We start from the raw sequence: 23,144 nt of genomic DNA on the forward strand, positions 1-23,144 counted from the left end.
TCTCCATTGAAGTATATTGAACCAATAAAGCACCATTTTGCGTTAAAAGTCCCTGACCCTTTCAGATATGAACGTGTCCCATAGGAAACCATGTCTGCAAAGAGCCCCAATAAACACATAAATGTAAACCAGGTCTAAAACGTTTAGTAACATAATGGGGTTAAAAAAACGAAAATGAGCCCTTTATAGTAGAAAAAAGCAGATAATCACTACTCTAAGAGGTTAATTTTTTTTTACTGTAGAACAGTGAAATTAATATTTACAGTAGCGATTATTTGCTCTTATTGTACTATAAAGGGCTCATTTTAGTTTTTTAACCTCATTATGTTACTGGCCGATTAATCAATTATGAAAATAGTAATCAATTAATTTCATAATCGATTAGTTGTCGATTAATCGATTAGTTGTTTCAGCCCTAGTTTGGAGGTCTGGGAATGCTGATAACACCAAATTTAACACACCTGCTCCTCATTCACACCTGAGACCTTATAACACTAACTAATCACATGACACCAGGGAGTGAAAGTGACTAATTGGGCCCAATTTGTTTATTTTCACTTAGGGGTGTGCTCACTTTTGTTGCCAGTGGTTTAGACATTAATGGCTGTGTGTTTAGTTATTTTGAGGGGACAGCAAATGTACACTGTTACACAAGCTGTGCATTCTTTACTTTACATTGTAGCAAAGTGTCATTTCTTCAGTGTTGTCACATAAAAAGATATAATTAAATATTTACAAAAATGTGAGGGGTGTACTCACTTTTCTGAGATACTGTGTGTGTGTATGTATATATATATATATATATATACATATACACACACACACACACACACACATATATATATATATATATATATATATATATATATATATATATATATATATATATATATAGGAACACACACACACACACATACATACTCCCCGGTCACTTTAATAGGTACACCTTGCTAGTATCAAATAGAGAAAAAAAAACTAGATAGAGGAAGGCCTGTGGATGTGGTGTATCTGGATTTTGCAAAGGCATCTGATACCGTTCCCCACAAGTGTTTACTGTACAAACTGAAGTCTGTCAGCATGGACCATAGGGTGAGTACCTGGATTAAAAACTGGCTACAGGGGCAAGTCCAAAGGGTGGTAATAAATGGTGAGTACTTGGAATGCTCTGGTGTGGAAAGTGGGTTTCCCAGGGATCTGTCCTGGGACCAATCCTGCTTGATTTGTTTATAAACTAGAGGATGATGAACAGCTCAATCTCAATATTTGTGGAATATACCAAGTTAAGCAGGGCAATAACTTCTACACAGGATTTGGAAACCTTGCAAGAAGACCTAAACAAAATAATCGAATGAGCAAATACATGGCAAATGAGGTTTAATGTTGAAAAATGTAAGGTAATGCTTTTGGTGCCAAAAATACGAATGCAAGTTAGCCTGGGGTAGAACTTCTGGGGGAATCTAGGATGGAAAATGACCTGGGGGTTGTAGTAGATGACAGGCTCAGGAATAGCATGCAATGCCAGGCTATTGCAAGCAACGGCAACAGAATATTGGCATGCATTAAAAAGGGGATTTACTCCAGAGATAAAACGATAATTCTCCCACTCTGACTACAAGACCCTGGCCTGGCCGCATCTTGAATATGCTGTCCAGTTCTAGGCACCAGTCCTCAGAAACGATGTGCTGGAACTGGAGAGAGTCTAGAGAAAGGCAACAAAGTTAATTAAGGGAATAGAGGATATCAGTTATGGGGAAAGACTACAAGGATTGAACTTATTCTCTGTGGAGAGAAGACACTTGAGAGGGGATATGATATCAATGTAAAAATAACGTACTGGCAACCCTAGCATAGGGAAAAAAAATATTTATATTTAGTGAAAGGGAATTTAAAACGACACACGACCATTCACTAAAGTTGGAAGAGAAGCAGTTAAACCATAAACTGCATAGAGGGTTCTTCACTGTCAGAGTGGTAAGGATGTGGAATTCTCTTCCACAAACAGTGGTATCAGCTAGGAGTGTTGATAGTTTCAGAAAACGAATAAATGGGCACCTCAATGACCACAACATACAGGGGTATACGATGTACTATTGACAAACACATACACACAACACACCTCATAGGTTGGACTGGATGGACGGATATCTTTTTTTCAACCTCACCAACTATGTAACAGTAGCTAGCGTTACAAGGGTTAATACTTTCGACCCTGGCAAAAGATCATAAAAGGGCTCCAAGAACAACACAGGGTTGACCTGAAGGAGGTCATGCCCTCTGAAACACATCGTCCTGACAACCACAAGTGTCCCCTGTCAGCTGGTGCTCCCTGAGTCAGGAGACCGTGCAGGCAGGCCCAGCCTTTCCGTGGCTGGAGGATCTCTGGCAAGGATGAGCGTCTTGAAATCCACAAATTGTTTTTTTTTTTTTTTTCCTGTAATTGTCTACATATTTTTAGTAAAAAAAAAAAAATAATCGCATTAAGCGTAGATTGATTGGTTTGTGCAAAAGGTATAGCATCTACAAAATAGGGGATAGATTTGTGTTTTTTTATTATAATTTTTTTTTTCCTTGTAATGGCAGCGATCTGTCATTTTTATTGGGACTGCGTCATTGCGGCGGACAGATCGGACACTTTTCTGGGACCACTGACATTTATACATTGATCATAGCCATCAATAGCCACTGATTACTGTATAAATGTCACTGGCAGGGAAGGGGTTAACACTGGGGGGTGATCAAGGGGTTAAATGTGTTCATTCAGTGTGTTCTAACTGTGGGGAAGAGACTGATTGGTGTTCCTATATACTAGGAACACACAATCTGTCTCCTCTCCGGTCAGAACATGGATTTGTGTGTTTACACACACAGATCCTCGTTCTGGCTCTGTCAGGAGTTATCGTGTGTGCCCGGCAGACATTAGGGGAGCCGGACACACGCATTGGCTCCTCAGTACCGTGGTGGGCACGCACCCCCCTTAGACCCCTTAAATTGGCCACTGTACAGCTACAGCGATTCGTGCAGGGGATGCATAGGGGTTAACTGACAATTGCACGGTCATGCAATGATGTACCCAAACAAAATTTGCGTCCTTTTTCCCCCGCAAATAGAGCATTCGTTTTGTGGTATTTGATCACCTCTGTGGTTTTTATTTTTTGTGCTATAAACAAAAAAAGGGACAATTTTTAAAAAATATATATATTTTTTTTTTTAGGGCTGTGGAAATTAAAGCTCAATTCCTCGATTAATTTTTTTGATTGATCAAAATTATTTTGATCGGTACTCACCTCTCCTCCAGCTTCCGCGTCATCAGGGAGTTCCGTTGGAGATCCAGTGACGTCATGGACATCCTCCCCCCTTCCCCAAGTGCCTCCGTCTGCTAACGAAGGGAAGGGGGGAGGAGTCCGGTGACGTTGAAGTTCTGATTGAATGTAACGCGTATGGGGGAGGAGCTACGCATGACGTCACCTGCTGCTGCCCTACGGAACGCGATTGTCGGCTTTACATGCTGTATTTTTATCATCTTTATGTGAGAAATCTGTGTTTGAACACAAAAATTAAATCTTATACTTAAGCGGTGACTACTTAGATCTTTTCTTTCTACCCATGACCTGGCATCCTTGCTGAGATCTAAGGAGACGTGAGAGAAGTTTATGGTCCGTGTTAACCCTTTTGATACCCGCTTGAATGACCACCTGTTTGCACAGAAGTCCATGCCATAAGGTGAGAGTGATTAGTTAGGGGGTGGAGGGATTGTCACGCTACAGTGGAAAGAAAAAAAAAAAAAAAACTTACGTCAGCGCAACGGTTTGAATTTAAAACGTATTTGTGTGAACTGTGAAGTTAAGTCATGGATTGATAATGTCGGGTGATTGTATATAGTGTATACCACATTTACCACTGACTAATGCAGAGTTGCAATGCAAGGAGATCAGCTAAAAGTAGTTGGATCTGTATGTGCGTTATAATTCATCGAAATTAGAAATTAAAAAAAATTAAAAATCGATCACGAAAATTTCAATCAGTAACAGCCCTAATATTTTTAACTTTTTGCTATAATATCCCTCAATTAAAAAAAAAAAAAAAAAACAACAAAAAAAAATATGGTAATTTTGAAGTTGATGACAGCAACAAGTTTTGGTGTTTGTTGTATTTTTTGTTTCAATATGCATCAACTAGATTTAATTGGTTTCAACATTTGATATGCATAAATATAGGTTTCATGAGATATACAAATTATATAACATATTGTATAAACTGAAATTTTACACATGATATTTCTATAAAATGCAAAATTGACACATATTTAATACAGAGTGCTTAAGTGTCAAACTAGGCCATCTAATAAGAAACCCCAGCAATAGCTTAACTTCTTTAGTGCAACAGCAGACTATCACTGTATGGACAGGGAGGAGTGTGGTGTCCTTCCGAGTCATTTAGATCCTGCTATATAGGTCTGTGACAGTAACCCAGCGATCTAAAAACCTTGAAATACCAGGACTCTCCACCTGCTGACTGTAAAGTAAAGAGTAAATATAAAATACTGTATTTATAGGCAATAACATGAAAAAATATATTCCCTCAAACCTCCTATTGTAATCCTTTCAGTATACAATATATATATCAGCTTTACCTTGCAAACATTTTAAGGTCCTCTGGATTTTGAGCAGCAGGGACACTGAGAATAGCTTCTCTCTCATTCTGAGATAAACTTGCAAGCAGATTCTCTGTGGCTCTCTTGTTGATTGGGGAGTCTCCTCCTGGCAGCAGCTCAGCACTGGAGTTGTCCATGCTTGGACTTGTCAGAGTCATGTCATCACTACTTGCTGGTGGGAGATATCAAACAAGTACTAAAATGTAATATATTTCTAATGTACATTCTAAAATGAATTAAATGCAGGAACACTTTGAAGGAAGATCTCCTTGCTGGGATGCCCCAACACATTCTACTCAAAATTGAATTTTCAGCTTTGGAAAGCTACACCTCAAACTTATTACACTTAATTCAACCATGCAAATGTTACTTCTCTAAAATAGGTTTATGAAGAACCACAAATAAAAAAATATTACAGATATTGGATTTCACAAAATGTTGACTACATGAAAGGTTTGAATTAAGATTTGTCATAATGGGCGGCACAGTGGTGTAGTGGTTAGCACTCTCACCTAGCAGTAAGAAGGGTCGCTGGTTCAAATCCCAACCACGACACTACCTGCCTGGAGTTTGCATGTTCTCCCTGTGCCTGCGTGGGTTTCCTCCGGGTACTCCGGTTTCCTCCCACAATCCAAAGACATGCAGGTAGGTTAATTGGCTTCTGTCCAAAATTGGCCCTAGTATATGAATGGGGACCTTGGATTGTGGGCGCCTTGAGGGTAGGGACCAATGTGAGTGCGCAATGTACAGGGATGGGGTCTATTGTAGACACTCACTCAGGTTGAACTGGATGGACTGGTGTCTTTATTCAACCTTACTAACTATGAAACTATAATAAATTGCCTAATATAATCTCAATCCCAGGCAAAACACTAATTACAAAGTCCCTAAATTTATCTGAGTTGCTCTGCTGCCCCAGTTACTGTGTATTCAAACACTGACTCACTGTATTTCATTTTTGCTGGAGCAGCATTGTCACCCTAAGATGGGGAATACGCTAGGACAACAGAGCACATCCCCTCCTATATTATGGAGAAGAGGAAAGGGGGAGGTATTGTCATAATTCCTATCATAAGCTGACAATACTGTTCCCCCAAAAATGCAGTACATTGGGGGACATTTAGCATTTTTTTTGCATCTTTTGTATCCATCATTTTGATGCAAAGCACCATTCAATCACAAACACCTTTCAGAATAGTGCAACAGGAAAAGCAAATTGATGCACACATATAAGCTTTTGGGACTGCGCCATTCATGCAGTGAAATAAAAGCAGTATGCACCTTTTATAGATCAGTGAGTAAATTGACTGAAAATAACGGACTATAGGACTAAAAGTCCCGGCACACCTACATACATTTTGCTCAGCACAGAGGATTGATTTGATTGTGTTTCTAAGTGACAGCTATGCTCTTTACCCACTTCAATACCAGGCACTTAGACACCTTCCTGCCCAAGCCAAATTTTCAGCTTTCATCGCTGTTGCAATTTGAATGACAATTGCGCGGCCATGCTACACCTTACCCAAACAAGTTTTTTATCATTTTGTTCCAACAAATAGAGCTTTCTTTTGGTGATATTTGATCAGCTCTGCAATTTTTATTTTTTGCGCAACAAATAAAAAAAGATTGAAAATTTTGAAAAAAAAAACAAAATGTTTTCTTTGTTTCTATTACATTTTTTTGTAAATAAGTAAGTTTTCTTCTTCAATGACAAGCACTGATATGGCTGCACTGACTAGCACTGATTGGCACAGATGAGTTGGCACTAATGAGGTGGCACTGACAGGCACTGATGATGGGCACTGATAGGTGGCACGGAAGCACTCGTAGGCAGCAGTGATGGGTACTTATGGGTAGCACTTATGGGTGGCACTGCTGGGCATCCCTGTTTTCTAATGTGCCACAGAGGTGCCAGTCAATGCCCATTTGTGGGCACTGATTGGCATATTTTTCACATGTGGATGGCCATGGGGGATGCACCTGGCCATCCACATGCTGGGGGCTTCCCTGGTGGTCTAGTGTGGGCATCTGAGGGGGGGGGGGGGGGGGTTGCGTTGATAAACAATCAGCATAGACCGCCCTGTCAGAAGAGCCGTCGATCGGCTCTCCTCTACTCGTATCTGTCAGATGCGAGTGAGAAAAAAACGATCAATGGCTCTTCCTGTTTATATCCTGATCAACCGTGATTGGACATGGCTGATCATGTGGTAAAGAGCCTCCTACAGGTGCACAGCGGCTGTTATCCTGAAGGACGTCATATGAGACCCAGTCAGGATAACTGAAACACCGCCCGGCTGTCATTCTGCTATAGGCCGGGCGGAAAGTCGTTAAGGCTCCATTCGCAGTAGTGCGACTTACCATGCAACTTTGAGCACAAAGTTGCATGAGTCGCAGCCCATTGATTTCAATGGCACCCATTACCATCTTAAAGTTGCAGCAACTTTTAAAAGGTTCCTGCATTACTTTGATGCAACTTGAGTGCCAGAGAATGTAAAGTTGCATCAAAGTTGCAGTGGAAATTGTGCAACTTTGGAGTTACACTTGTGTGAATGGGGCCTAATGTGTTTAAACTGCAGTCTTTGTTGGTTACATTTGTTTTATTTTATGCAAGAACTACTGCGGATTATAATTGACTGTTTTGAGCTGGGTATAAAACTGTCAAATCGGAGTGGTACATTGTCAGTTGTCTGATTTTTCTATAAGTAAAGTTTTTTTTCTCTCTTTTTTTAAATATTTAAAGCAAACTGCGATTCCACAAATGATTTGACTTTCCCAAACTGTACAGCTGTATGTTGGAGAAGGGACAGGAGTGGCTTGACTAGGGGGGAAGATAGTACTGGAAAAGCCTGCCTTTTAACAATTTCTTGAAATCAAACAGACACTGGTGCAATAGTAACTTTTGGTAGATATTTAGCTGGATACAGCACTTTATATATCACCACCTTAACACCAGTATGTTTCTGATTTTTAAAGTGCATGTAAACCAACAATGAATTTCTCATTTGCTTCCTTTTGGGCTGCTAAAAAATAAAAAAGGGTTTGTTATTTTTCCTGTTAGTTTAACTGATAATTCAGGCAGGGTTGGCACATTATTTCGTGCACATCAACTGCAGTGTTTTTGTATTTGTGGCATGTTTAACCCTTTTGCTCCCACCAATGTAAGGCTTACACATCATTTTTACAAGCTGATTGTCTGCTTTCAAATGGAAATGATGTGGTGGCTGTACAGCTATCCGACTGCTTCCACCAACCCCCAGAATGGGCACCTCTGCCAGTATGGTGTGTGTCACCACGTAGAGAGAAGAGAGATCAGTGAACATCTGTTTTTCTGCACTGTTTGCTAGCAAGAACTCTGAAGCAATGAGGATTTTAGTACTTGTTTTAGCTGTCATTTTGGCTGCTGTGACTGGGAAAGAAGCAAATGAGGCACAATCTGCACTCCATTAGCTCCAGTGAAGGGCAGGAGAGACATTAGACTGATCACCTGTAAATGCTTTTAAAGCATCGCCTATATAAAAATGTGTGTACAGAAGTTTGCTGTTGTTTAACAGGTAATAACAGGCACATAATTTTAGTGCTTGACATGTTTGGTATCTGTTTACTTGGGACAAACTCATCTTTTAGATTTGATCAAAAATGTTGATAAATGCTGCCAAAGTTTTTTGCTGAAAAAAGTTTTTTGTTTTTTTTTACTGAAAATCTGGCTTTTATAAACCATTGAGCTAATAAAACAATAAGATTGGCAGCATTTTATTCTCAAGGGTGTCTGCTTTCAGAAAATATACAGTATAATGTGCAGGAGTTTTAAATAATATTCAGGGCTAAAATGTGCATTTTAACCACTTTACGACCACCCGATTGTAGATTACAGGGTGGCTGATGTTTGCAGTATCACGTGTATATTATATATATTCAGGTTGCGGGTGCACTTGCATGTTGCCGGCGTCCTGCTCCTGCTGCAATTGTGCACAGCGGGAGCCGATCACCGAGTACCATGGACTTGCCGCCGATTGTTTGGTATACAGGCAGAACGATAGTCTACCTATATGTGCCTAACTGGTGTTTTCTTACTGTGAGAGAAGTGCTTTTACTAGGCAAAGGCAGGAACACAGGATTGATGCCTTCCCTACTGACAGAATGACAGTCTACCTATTTAAACAAGGCAGATTGCCATTCTGTCAGTAGGGAAGGCATCGATCTTGTGTTCCTGCCTTCCTTTATCTAGATGGCAACTCACCTCCTCATAGAAGGTTAATAGATTGGTTTGGCAAGAACAATTCTTCATGAATCCATGCCGATTACTACTAATGATACCGTCCTCGTTACTAAAATCTTGTATAAAATCCCTTATCATCCCCTCCAAGAGGACATTTTTCTGTTTATAGCGCAAAAAATAAAAAATACAGGGGTGATCAAATACCACCAAAGCTCTATTAGTGGGAAAAAAAATAACATACATTTTATTTGGGCACAGTGTCGCACAACCGCGCAATTGTCAGTTAAAGTAACGCAGTTCGGTATTGCAAAAAATGGCATGATCATGAAGGGGGGTAAATCTTCCAGCGCTAAAGTGGTTAATGTGTGGGGGGGTCAGGGGATAATTACACAAAAACGGCTCTGGCAGCAAAAGTGTTAAAGGAATAAAACATGGAAATGTGCATGTGTTCTGTAGATTTTCTAATTATTTTTATTTTTCCATTGCCATATGCGTTCAAGTTTTTTCCTGCTAATGATTGTAAGTTTAAAAAGAATGAATATATATGTATTACTTGGTGAGCCGATGCTAAGTGCATTGGGTGTGCTTAGGCTTCGCCCACCCACTCTGGCTGCAAATGATGTGTCTTCATCTTTTAAATTGGCATCTTCTTTGGGAGGAGCAAGTAGACACACATACGTGTGTATCTGAATTAGAAGCCGGTGCTGCAGCATCCAAATAACCATTTGAATCAGATGTGGCTGTGAGAAGAAACAGACAGGTTAAAAACAACTCCACATTGTATAGAAACTATGATAATGATTTGAAATGAAACTTTTTCAAATATGAGTGCTCATAAAAAAATGTTAATTTTACAAACAAGGATGTTTTTATTGGTATGCATATAAAACATGACATTAACCAGATTGGCATGGGCAAAAACATCTGAAAAAGGACATTTCACAGTATAGAGAAGTTACACAAGCTGTATTGCCCAGTCACATAATATAAACCAAAAAGGTATCTCCAAGCATAATACCGTGACAAATAATATACCCAAATACAAATACAAGCATAAGAAACTGGGGGGGGGGGGGGAGGAGATAGAGAGTATAAAAAGAAAAAGGCAAGCCAAAAAAAGGGACCTACTGGGCCATCCATGGTTGTCAGACGCTTTCAAACCTTTTTAGGACAGTTCCAGTACATTAGCTCATATAGAGGTGAAACAGCATTAACCAACGACATTACAAAGGATTTCCATTTTAGCATAGTACAGAAGATAAAAAAAAAAAAAAATCAGCAATTTTGTATGGTGGGGTAGGTATGGAGTATCACCCTATATATCTAGCAATGCCAACTCAGGTGACATTGGGAGGTTCAGCTGTAGACAGACATGAATGAGGCAAAAGATTTTCATCCAGAACTGAGACAACCGAGGGCATGTGCAAAACGCACATATATTATATACATTTATATATATATATATATATATATATATATGCCAGCGGCTACTAGACAGCAAGGGCAAGTAAGCAACCTCTCAGGGTTTATCCTGTGTAACCAAATTGTAGAGATTTTGTTAGCATCAAGTTATCTCTAGGGGAAATAACTATTTTAAGGCAAACTCCAAGACAGTGCTCCCAATCAAAAGACAGAAGATTCGCCTGCCTTTGTTCTCACAAATAATCAATCCTAGGGGAGCCAATGTTGAAGAGAGCTACATATAGGGAGGAGAGAGGCTACTTAAAAACGTCCTGAGATAAGAGCTCTTCATTTAAGGACTGATCTGTATGATGCAATTGGAAGGAGTGGAACAGCATCTGGCCAAGTAAATGAAATTTAATGGAGAGTTGTGGAAGGATAAGTAAAATGCCACCAGGCATATCATCTTGCATGGTTTTGATTCCCCACAAACAAAACATTCTCAGCTCCATATTGGGACAACATCCGCACTAAGACCCCTTTCACACTGGGGCGAAAGAAGCCGCAACTGCAATCCCAATGTAAAAGCCTGAGTGCTGTCACACCGAGATTCCTTTCACACTGGGGCGTTTTTCAAGCGCTTTAGCATTAAAAAAAGTGCCTGAAAGAAGCCGCAACTGCAATCCCAATGTAAAAGCCCGAGTGCTTTCACACTGAGGCGCTGTGCTGGCAGGGCGTCAAAAAAAAGTCCTGCAAGACAACGCTCCTAAAGCGCCCCTTCCCATTGAAATCAATGGGAAGCGCCTGAAATACGCCTGAAAAACGCTATTGCCAGCAGCGTTTTGTGGGCGCTTTTAACACTTTATTTGGCCACTAGCAGGGGTTAAAAGCGCCCCAATAAACGCTGGTAAAGCGCTGCTAGTTTAAGCGGTGCTTTACGAGCATTTTTCGGGTGCTGACGTTGTGAACGGGCTCTTAAAGCACTTGGGCTTTCACATTGGGACTGCAGATGAGGCTTCTTTCAAGCGCTTTACAGGCGCTTTTTTTAACGCTGAAGCACTTGAAAAACGCCTGAAAAACGCCCCAGTGTGAAAGGGGTCTTAAGTATACAACAAGTGAGAGTCGGGTGGAGGAGAGAGGTAGAGACCAACAATCACCATAGCAATGTTATAAATCAGATCGGAAATTAAGATTCCGTGAGACAATGGAAAGAGTAGCCACTGAATACGTGTGGTAAAATACATTTGCAGATATACTGAACCAGTGATCTCAGCTAAGGAGAGATTAGGGAGATATAAGGGCACCCAGAGAGCAGACCATAACACAATGGAAAGCATATTATACAATACTGCAGCTACAAAAGTACAGAAGGGAAGAGACTATGACACAAAAAGCACTTAACCTATACCATAAATGAAAAAACACTTTAAAGGCAAGCAATCCTGGCTGTAATTCCCCACCCCCCCCAACCTCCCATATCTCCAAAAACTAGGGGATGTAAAAGTCTCCAAAAATGGTCCAACTTAGAGCAACAATGTGGAGGGTGTAGGCACAGGGTAAGTTGTACAGAATGAAGGTAGAAAGGAAAATCCCTTGCAGAGATGCTGGAGTAGTCCAGAACATTAGAACTGTTCACTTGGACAGCCGGGGCAGAAACTTGAACTCCATTTCCAACAGGGTACAGTCGAACAGCAACAAATTGCTGACACAGTTTATGGCTGATAAGCTAAAAGAACTCTGAGGCAAGTTCAAGGAGCTGATCTCTAGGTAGAATAAAAGGGGCTCACCTACAGGGTTTAAGGATTTCTATGACCACACACAGTAAAACTGCACCAGTAGAAAAACAACAGGAAGAAGTAAAGCAGTTCCCCTATGGGGAGGAAGCGACGCCAGCCAGGCACCAGAATCTTTAAGACCAGAGAAGAAGAGAATAGACTGTACCCCCAACTTCACAGGGAAGAGAACGTTGTACTTGATCCCCTGAGCCAACATGGCTGCCTGCATCTACTCAAAAGACCTGCACAATTTCTGTGCCTTTCTGACTACTCTGTTGAGAAAGAGTAGCATCCCATTTTGCTAGTGCAAGGCCCCAGCAGAACGTGTAATCCTGAGATGCTCGTCCTGATCAATGAAGTCTAGAAAATGTAAAATTAGGACATGAGGTGGGAGCCTACCTGCCCAGCTCTAGGTGGCATCTCACAATCTTGGCCATGTCCCCCTACTTATAACATTTTTAAATATCAGAATTTAGACACTATAAACAAATATTCTATTTGTTGATACATGCTGATATTATGGAAGTTTGAAAAAAAACAAAAAAACAGCACTAGCTTAGAAAACTAGGTAAGAAACTATGAGGAAAACTGAATTGTAGAAAAGTAAAAGGTCTATTATAAATGTGATAATTTAAAGGATGATTTTTTTTTCTACAGTATATACAAATACTACCAATTTTTTTTTCAATTTATACAAATACCCTTTGCTCGTGTTAGGATTGAAGAATTGTGTTAAAGAGAAATTTATAATAGGTTTGGGTCAGCTTCATATTTATGTAAATATGTTTTTAAACTGAAATTTAAAAAAGGAATTGCTTTAATATAGAGTGCATCCATCACCCAGCATTAACAGAGAATTATGGGTTTGCTAAAAAGAGAACACAAACTTTCTAAAAAGCTCTATATGCCCCACCCTGAACATATCTGGGGATACATTAAATTTGAGCTAAACAAAAAACAAAAAGCTATAAGCTTCTTTCTCATATTTACTAGCATATTCTTTTACTCTTATTACTAATGAAAAAATAGGATTTTTAAAACAGCTTACCTGTAAAAACCCTTTTCTTTGATGTACATCAGGGGACACAGAGCCATAGTACTTACTATGTGGGTTATATCGGCGTATCAGGTGCTGGACACTGGCACGCCACTTTAGGTGTGAACATTCCCTATATAACCCCTCCCATTACTGGGAGTCCTCAGTTTTGTAGCCAAGCAAAGTATATAAGAAGAAGGGAGGGACCTCTGTGTCCCCTGATGTACATCAAAGAAAAGGATTTTACAGGAAAGCCCTTTTAAAAATCCTATTTTCTTTTCTTGCATCAGGGGACACAGAGCCATAGTACTTACTATGTGGGATGTACCATAGCAATGGCAACTGAAAGGGGGCGGGACAGACCAAAAAAACAGGAGGCCAGAGGACTTATACTACAGCCTGCAGTGTATGCTGTGCCCAAGGGCAATATCCTCATGACTAGGGGTGCAATGGATCGTCACCGATCCGCGATCGGAACGGGTCACCCTGCTCGGATCGGCACATGCCGTGATCCGCAGAGCGCTCCGCGGTCTCGGCCTTAGGAAAGGCCGTGGCTTCGGCCTTGCTCCGAAGTGGCGGCCATCTTTCTACACTGTGATCGATCCGACGGAGCGATCACTTGTAAACAAACCAGCGTCATGTCATGACGCCGGTTCCTCTCTCCCCTCTCTGTACTAATCTGTACAGTGGAGGGGAGAGATCGGATGGAAGCAGCCATCCTTTCATACCCTGGCAGCCCATACTCTGCCATACCCTGGCAGCCCATACTCTGCCATACCCTGGCAGCCCATACTCTGCCATACCCTGGCAGCCCATACTCTGCCATACCCAGCCATGCTCAGCCAATATTACAGCGGGGGAGATTGTGGATATTACAGTGGGGACTATATGGTGGTGGAATTTTCCGTGGTCTCGGCCTTAGGAAAGGCCGCGGCTTTGGCCTAGTTCCAAAGTGGCGGCCATCTTTCTACACCCAGACTGTTTACACTGTGATCGCTCCGACGGAGCGATCACTTGTAAATAAACTGTTACTCTCTCCCCTCTCTGTACTAATCTGTACAGTGGATGGGAGAGATCGGATGGAAGCAGCCATCCCTTCATACCCAGCAATGCCCTGCCTGCCCATACTCTGCCATACCCTGCCAGCCCATACTCTGCCATACCCTGCCAGCCCATACCCTGCCGTACCCAGCCGTGCTCAGCCAATATTACAGTGGGGGAGATTGTGGATATTACAGTGGGGACTATATGGTGGTGGAATTTTCACAGGTTTTTGCAAATTAAATTATTTGCTGATCCGATCCGTGACTCTGATCCGAGGAACGATCCGGCCTGTGAGTTTTTTGATCCGTTGCACCCCTACTCATGACCCTTAAAGTGGAAGTAAACTCCCCTATAGTTTTCAGCCAAGGAAGCTGCCATCTTTGCCTCTGTTTAATCTTCAACTGCTATGGTGCTGCACATGTGATTCGTTATGACACCAACCATTGGATGGTTTGATAGTTTGGCTGAGAGCACAGCCAATGTGCAGTTAGCATTCCCAGCAAGCCTTTTTTTTTTTTAACTGTTTAAATCCATGGGTTTACTTCCACTTTAATATCGATTTGAAAAAAATCAGATAAACTTCTGAACCAAAGACCAAGTTGCGGTAGAGGCCTGATAATGCACCACCCAAGAGGCACCAATCACCCTGGATCAGTGTGCCCTTAATCTGAGAAGGAAGAATTTTCTTCTTTAAGCCGAAGCTTGATCAATCACTTGACAAATTCATCTGGAAAATAGTGGATCTTGACGCTGCCTATCCATATCTTGGACCCTCTGGCAGTACAAACAAAACCTGTGTTTTGCGAACCTGAGCAGTCGCCTCTAAATAGATTCTGATCGCTCTTACTACATCAAGAGACTGTAGTGCTTTCTTTTCCCCAGATTAAGGATTCTGGGGAGAAAGAAGGAAGAATAATATCTTGGTTTAAATTAAAACCTGTTACCACCCCTGGTAAGAATTCAGGATGAGGACATAAAACCACCTCATCCTTATGCATGATGAAATATGGCTCTTACAAGACAAAGCTGTTAGTTCCAATACTCTTCTAGCAGAAGAAATGGCAAGCAAAATAGATTATCTTTCTTGTCAAAGAACCAAGAGAATTTCTCATAAGGTTCAAACGGCTGATTCAGCAAAGCCGAAAAGATCAATTTTAAATCCTAAGGCTTTAGGAGGTGCCTTGATAGGGGGATAAACCGTGTTACCCCCTGAATAAGCTACGCACCAAGAGTGGGAAGCAAGAGACCATAGGAAAAGACATCGACACGGCTTGGATCCGGCCCTTGATAAAAGTCAAGACCAGCTTAATTTAAGATCCCATATGCAGGAATCCTGCCTATTGACATACTTCCTGGGGTGCCAACCCCTGGATCCATACCAAGAAACCTATGACTTCCAGACTCTAAAGTAAGTGATTCTGGAAGCCAGCTTCCTGGGCTTAGTCAAAGATCACCCAAGATCTTTTATAGAGTGGGATTCAACAGTCAAACCTGTTAAACTCCTTGTCCGTAAAGCAGGATAAAATACCGGACCTTGTGCAAGAAGGTCTGGCTATAATGGCAGAGTCTAAAGGACTTCTACTGCCCTCTTTATGATCTTGATAAATTAAGATCTTCTGGGACCCCGGCTAGGGCCACCAGAATCACCTCCTCTTGTTCCTGCTTAATCCTGCGGAGAAGGCGCAGAAGTATCAGAACTGGAGGAAACGCATAGATCAGTGAAAAACTGATCCCCTGGGAAGACTAATGCCTGCTAGCGGACCCCTTGTTCAACATAAAGTTGTCAACCCTCATAATGAATGTGGACGCGAATAGGTCCCTGTCCGGAGTACCCCATCTGACATATTGCTAGGAAGATGTCAGGGTGAAGAGATCATTCTCCCAGAAATAATTGTTGGCGTCTCAAGTAGTATGCCTGAAATATTAAAACTGCCGATAGGCAAGGAGTGTTGTGTTCCGCAAAAGCTAGAACATTATTCACCTCTTATTTTTTTTTTTTTTTTTTTTTTTTTTTTATGTAAGCCACCGCTGTGACTCTGTCAGACTGAATCCTGTCAGGACAGTCCTGTAATCTGACCGCCAAGATTCTATGGCCAGATGTACTGCTTGAAACTTCCAACAAAGTTGATAGGCAAGGTCCTCTAACCTGGACCATCTCCCCTGGACAGAATCTTCTTCCAGGGCTGCTCCCCAGCCTAGAAGGCTGACATCTGTTAACACCTTGCAGGGTAAAGATTTTCCCTCCTGCTGGATAACAACCACCAATTTAGGCTCTGACCTATGTCGGGAGCCAAGCGTATTGGAAACAAACAAGGCCTGAATCCTCTTTATTCCAGACCGACAGGATGGTGTCTTGAAGCAGTCTTTGAACAAAACTGCTCATAAGGGACGGCCCTGAAGGAGGCCACCCCTAAAAATCTCCTGCAGCTGAATGAAGGAATTTTCCTTTATCCTGATAAGTTGAATTAGTCCTACAATGGAACGGATTCACGTCTGGGGTAAGAATACCTTATTCTGTATGATATCTATAACCAGCTCCCAAGTAACCTCCTTGATGGTTTTAAGGACAATCTCCCTAGGCTGAGAATCCAACCTAGAGATTTCAGATATCTACAGCTGAGATCGGACTCTGGTTTTAGACCTGAGACTTCTAATAGGCTAGGACTGTTATGCCTTGAGCCCTTAATCTGGCTAAAGGAGGTGCCAGAATCTTTCAGAACACTCCTGGTGCTGTGGCTAAGCCAAATGCCAGTGCCGCGATTGAAAAAAATAATTTTATATTTCAAACTGCAGAAATTTCTGGTAAGCAGGAAACTTTAGCACATGGAGATGCAACTCCCCTCCTTGCAGGATGGATGCAGCCAATTTAATGTCTTACCTCTGTTTGGCTCTGGGACCTTAAAAGGTTCGAGCCAAAAAAAAAAAAAAAAAAAACCTGTTCCACTAAGGGAATCTCTTATATCACCGACTGGGATAACAGCGGATCCAGAGGCCAGAAAGAGACTTTTTTTTTTTCTCTGAAACCTTAGGAGCATTCTTTGAGGAGACGGACACTCTTGCATAAAGACTGCTGCATCAGCAGCCCCAAGGACCCCACAGGCAGCACCCAAACAGGACCCGAACCCCAGACCCTCAGATCGAAAACAGACTGGGCCATCCAGGCTCTTGAAACTCTACATGTAACCTAGAGAAGAAAATCGCAGAAATCCCTCTGCTCTTAACATTGTTCCTGCCAGGCTTTGAGAATCGCAGGACCCTTCCCCCTCACTCAAAAGAGTGGGGGTGCTCCTTCATGAGAAGGCTTTAGCATTCTGCTTCATGGGCTTTCTGCCCCCAAGATCCTGGTGCTGCCCCTGGAAACTCTCTCCTGAACCTGATGATTGAGACCGTCGAGACTGCCTAATGGCAGATACCGCAGGCATAGGAGAGGCTGCATGATTAAAGGAGAACTGTTTGAACTTCCTTTTACTGGTAAAGAGAGCTTTACCCCTTTTGGATGTACATATCCACTCTAAATAGCCACAACCCAAGAAGGGACACAAACTGGCTATGGGTTTTCAACTGGTGCCTCGGCTGATCAATATTTCAGCCACGGACCTCTGCAAAAATGCACTAGTCCAAGTATAAGCCATAGGGCTTAAACGATTGAGTCCTTCATAGCATCTGTGAGACACAGTGCATCAAATGCACCAGCCCCTTGCTGGGCCTGCTGATCAGGCAGAACTTTCAGGTATCTCACACCTGTTCCTTAACCCCTTGGAGTCCAAATTCAAAAGCATTGGCATGACTCAAAATGTGCTCCACCACAATAGTGGAGCAGACGTTAAAGGGGTTAATGGACTGAGCTACTACAATTGCAGCCAGAACTGCAAAAGACATCTTGTCTTTAAAAGGAAAATCCAACCTTAACTTGCTGGATTCCTTTAACATCAGTTCATTATCCACTGGACATGTGAGACTCTGCTCACTGAGGTGATTGCAGCATTAATAGCCGGAACCCCCCATTTCTTTCAAATAAATGTTCCCATTCAGAATACATAGCTATGCTGAATAGAAAAAAACATCCCCAGGTGGGGGAGGTTCAAATGAACCCTATTAGAGGCAGATACCTCAAGAGCCTGTGCTGCAGGCAACAAAAGGGTTAAGTAAGGGAGTAGACAGACACCTGACTTGTGCGGCTACTCCCTCCCTGTTAGGTAGGAGCCTCCGAAGAGGAAAGATAAGTATCTTCCAATATTTGGGAAGATCTACCTGATCCCCAACCTCCTGCACCTCAACAAAAGGGCCCAGAGGACTAGATGGGAATCTGCTATGTTTAGTCCTACTATGGAGAGACATCATAGCATTTATCTTTTAAATGGTAGAAGAAAAAACCTGTTTGTATGAAATACACAGGAACAGAAGTGTTCTACCCTTGATGGCTCATCTGACTGGCCGTTTTTTACCCCTCAGGTGAGGATGACATTCTTTTGGAAGGGTTTTTAGTTTGTTGTATACCATTAACCCCTTAGAACCCTTAGAGGAGTTCCTTTGTCACTCATAGCTTACAGTACAAAGCAGAGGCAGTACCAGCAAAAGAATGTTATACTTGCTAGTCTATAGTACAGTACAAAAGCGGCTATTAGTCCTAGCTATACAGTACAATGTTGTCAACAAAATGGAGATGCCTGTGTCACCAAACGTGACCAGCAACTACTCTGCTCTGTCCCTCCACTGCCAGACTTCAGCTTTTTCTGTATAGCTTAAATTACTTCCTCCACATGTGGTCAGCGTCTGACACAGTTTAGCCACACCCCCGCGTGAAAAACAGCCCCCCCTTCCTCTTTCAACAGGGAAGTGTGTGAGCGCTGGCATTATGGCACCGGGGGAAAAGACGCAATTTGCCCAAAAAAATTTTTTTTCTTTTTTTTTTTTAAGAAAGAGGCAGCTGGCTGGCATTCAAGGTCAAAGAAACGCCAATCTGGGGGCCCAGGAAGTGATCAGAACCCCCCTTTATGCCCGAGGGCCTTAGCTGGCTTGAACGGAGAGGAGAGTGAAAGCTTCTGCTGCTTCCAGCGTCAGAATGGTGAGTGCTCAATACAGTCTCCTGTGGTGACACAGAGATGACATGACAAAACAATACATGGAAGGAGAGATTCCTTTGCAGAAAATCTCCCCTACCTTTGCGCGCCGCAGGGTTTTATCAGAGATAAAAAACCCAATCTTAGCCCTTCACAGTAGGCTCAGAGACCTTGAAAGGAAACCTCCAGGAACAGGGGTACACTCAGGTAATCCTGCAATCCTGGACCTATGAGAAGACCCTGCCAGTAAACCTTTATTGGCCTCACTACCAAAAAGTACTGGATCCCAGAGCCCAGCTTTAAAAGCATTCGCAAGCAAAACCTTCTGTCTTCGGATAACGAGGCCCAGGTACCATTCATTTAGTCCATTACGGAGACATCAGAACGGATCCGGTCAGGATGGCTGGCTCTCATCAAAGGACTACTGCCCGTGGAGCTCAGTACAACACATCCTTACACGTGCCCAACACCTTAGACACTGGCGAAAAAATAGGATTTTTGTACTCACCGTAAAATCCTTTTCTCTGTAATTCACCGACCGACGCAGCTCCTCTCTTTAACAAAATGGGTTGTTAGCCCTATCACTGAAGATTACTAGGCAAAGTTGTAATACAACACTTCAGAACTTTTAGTTCCGCCCAGGGGGCGGTCCCTAGGCTACAATCCCCACAGTCTGCCCTAGCAGCCTCAGTACGTCAACAAGCAGTATAACGTAAAGAGCAAAAAAGGAGGGGCGGGTGCTGTGAAGGTCGGTGAATTACAGAGAAAAGGATTTTACAGTGAGTACAAAAATCCTAATTCCTCTTATTATTCACCGACCGACACAGCTCCTCTCTGTAACAAAATAGGACGTCCCCAAGCAGTGCCAAACGAGGGGTGGGAAAAACAGCATAAAAACTTCATCCACCATGGCAGGTGGGAATTAGTGAAACTAAACCCACAAAAAAACAGCAGTGCATGGAAAAACCAACACAAAACCACAGGGTATTCTCAACAGGAGTGATCCCAAAGACCGCAGCCAACTGCGGAAGTAATGCAACAGTGCATTAACATAACAGTACTGCGTTTTTTCGAAAAACCAGGAAAAAATATCGGTTGTATATTCAATTGCAACTACACGGCCGCCCTGCAAAACTTTGCGGCCAAAACAGGCATCAGCCGATGCACTGATGTCTACCTTATAAAACTTGGTAAACGCATGGACAGACGACCAGGTCGCCGCCTTACACACCTGAGTGACCGACGCTTGGTGTCGGAAGGCCCAAGACGTTCCGATTGCCCTTGTGGAGTGGGCCGTGACCTGGAAAGAGGGGCACCTGCCCCTTCAACGCGTACGCTTGTACTACAATCTGTCTGATCCACCTGAAAATGGTGGCTGACGGGACCACCATGTCTTTCTTGGGACCAGATACTGAAACAAACAGTGAGTCTGACTTCCGAAAGGGAGCCGTGGCAGACAAATACACCTTCAGAGCCCTAACCACGTCCAAAGTGTGAAGGGCCGCCTCTTTAGGGTGTTTCGGCTTAGGACACAGTGATGGTAATACAATGTCCTCATTGATATGAAAAGCCGAGACCACTTTCGGTAGAAAGGACGGTTGCGGACGCAACACCACCTTATCCCTGTGAATAACCAGATAGGGCGACTTGCAGGACAAGGCTACCAATTCCGAAACCCTCCTGGCCAAGGTGATGGCCACTGAACATACCACTTTCTGGGAAAGAGTCAAAAGGGGAATCTCCCTGATAGTCTCAAACAGCGTTTTTTGAAGCGCCGACAACACCAGGTTCAAATCCCATGGGGGTAACAGTGGACGCAATGGAGGGACTACGTGTCGTACCCCCTGAACGAAGGTACTCATTAAGGAGTGCAATGCCAGGGGTCGTTGGAAAAAGACAGCTAAGGCTGAGATTTGCCCTTTGATGGTGCTTAATGCCAATCTCTGGTCCACTCCCTGCTGGAGAAACAGCAGGATCCCGGAGATGGAAAAGGATCGCGGATGCCATCCTTTCTCCTCACACATGGAGATGTAGGCCTTCCAGGTACGATGGTATATCTTCCGAGAAGAAGATTTCTGTTAGGAATCTTCTCTTGTGATCAGTCAAACTCCAGATGTATTGAGAAGCAGACAATTTATTTCTGATGTGGCCCACAAAAGGGAGATCCTTACAAACAGGAGTTGCAGTAAGAAATCACACAAAGAAAAAGTCTCCCCCCATACCTACTTTGATACCACCTCTATGCTTCTATTGGCTGAGGAAACAGATAGCGTGCCTGGTAAACAATGGTACTTTATTTTGGCTATCAGTGTTTCCTGTACAATCTTATGCTACCATATATAGTTAAACCAAATCATCCTACAACTTGGGGGCTAAGAATATGCATGCATCATACATGCTAGGGGGGAGTACAACTGGGGGAATCCATAGTGGAGAAGGATCTGGGGGTTTTGGTAGATAATAAGCTCAATAACAACATGCAATGCCAAGATGCTGTTTCCAAAGTGAGCAAAGTCCTTTCTTGTATTAAGAGAGGTATGGACTCCAGAGAGAGAGAGATAATTTTGCCCCTGTACAAATCATTAGTAAGACCTCACCTGGAATATGCAGTTCAGTTTTGGGCACCAGTTCTCAAAAAGGATATCAGGGAACTGGAGAAAGTGCAGAGAAGGGCAACCAAACTGATGGTGTTGATTTATTCTCTGTACGGTCAACCCAGAGGACACGGGGGCACTCTTTACGTCTAGAGGAAAAGAGATTTCATCTTCAAGTACGGAAAGGTTTCCTCACAGTTAGAGCTGTGAAAATGTGGAATAGACTCCCGCCAGAGGTGGTTCTGCCCATCTCAGTAGATTGCTTTAAAAAGGCCTGGATACTTTCCTGAATGTACATAATATAACTGGGTACTAACATAGGTAAAGTTGATCCAGGGAAAATCCGATTGCCTCTTGGGGGATCAGGAAGGAATTTTTTTCCCCTGCTGTAGCAAATTGGAGCATGCTCTGCTGGGGTTTATTTCGCCTTCCTCTGGATCAATTGTGGGCATAAAATTGGGTATATTGTTTTGTACGATTATTTTTTATTTTATTTATTTGTTTTTAAGGTTGAACTGGATGGACTTGTGTCTTTTTTCAACCTGACTAACTATGTAACTATGTAACTTACTATGGAGTTAGTTAAGACAAAACGATACAGCAAGTTAATACAACAACGTGCTAAGAAGTCATTTTAAAAATCAGTCTCAGGGTTATTGTTTTTCAAATAGTCACACAATAAACATTTAAAACTTTTCTAACAATTTCCGTGCCCTCAACATAGTTGGAATCACCGAATTCGACAGACCCTGGTTCCTCAACACCTGGCTCTCAATAGCCATGCCGTTAAAGCCAGCGGTGGTAAAGCAGGATGGAAAATTGGACCTTGAGATAGGAGGTCCTCTCGCAACGGCAGTTGCCAGGGAGCGTCTGCCACCAGACGCACCAGATCTGCGTACCAAGAACACTGAGGCCAATCTGGGGCAACCAGTATTACTGGGATCCCCTCGGCTTCCACTCTGCGAAGCAGACGTGGCAACAGTTTCAGTGGAGGAAAGGCGTAAATCAGCTGGTACTGATCCCACGGAGCCACCAGCTCGTCTGACGTGTCTGTCCACGGATCTCTTGTTCTGGACACGAATCTTGGCACCTTCCGATTGAGACAGGAGGCCAGTAGATCCACATCTGGTGTTCCCCACTTCAGGCACAGCAGCTTGAATGTCTCCGGATGCAATGCCCATTCTCCTGGGTCCAGCATCTGTCTATCTGTGACACAGATAGTCCGCCTGCCAGTTTTCCACCCCTGGGATGTAAATGGCCGACAGGGCCAATACGTGTCTCTCTGCCCACCGAAGTATGTGAGCGACCTCCCGAGCAGCGGCTGAGCTTCTTGTTCCCCCTTGTTGATTTACATATGCCACAGCCGT

At 42.7% G+C, this 23,144-nt stretch overlaps 1 protein-coding gene across 4 annotated transcripts in view; it reads right to left on the bottom strand.

The window, feature by feature from the left end:
* NPRL3 (NPR3 like, GATOR1 complex subunit) overlaps window positions 1-23,144 on the bottom strand; it is a 366,504-nt gene that overhangs the window by 28,595 nt on the left and 314,765 nt on the right. For all 4 annotated transcript variants that reach the window (XM_077448801.1, XM_077448799.1, XM_077448800.1 and 1 more), the window contains 2 exons: window positions 9,421-9,607; window positions 4,631-4,823 (listed from right to left, as the gene is read on the bottom strand). In XM_077448801.1, the coding sequence (XP_077304927.1) occupies window positions 4,631-4,823; window positions 9,421-9,607 (380 nt within the window). The remainder of the gene's footprint in view (window positions 1-4,630; window positions 4,824-9,420; window positions 9,608-23,144) is intronic.

Source organism: Lithobates pipiens, unplaced genomic scaffold (genome assembly GCF_037356315.1).
Source record: "Lithobates pipiens isolate NorthernLeopardFrog02 unplaced genomic scaffold, aLitPip1_a1.2 Scaffold_22, whole genome shotgun sequence".
Lineage (NCBI taxonomy): Eukaryota > Metazoa > Chordata > Amphibia > Anura > Ranidae > Lithobates > Lithobates pipiens.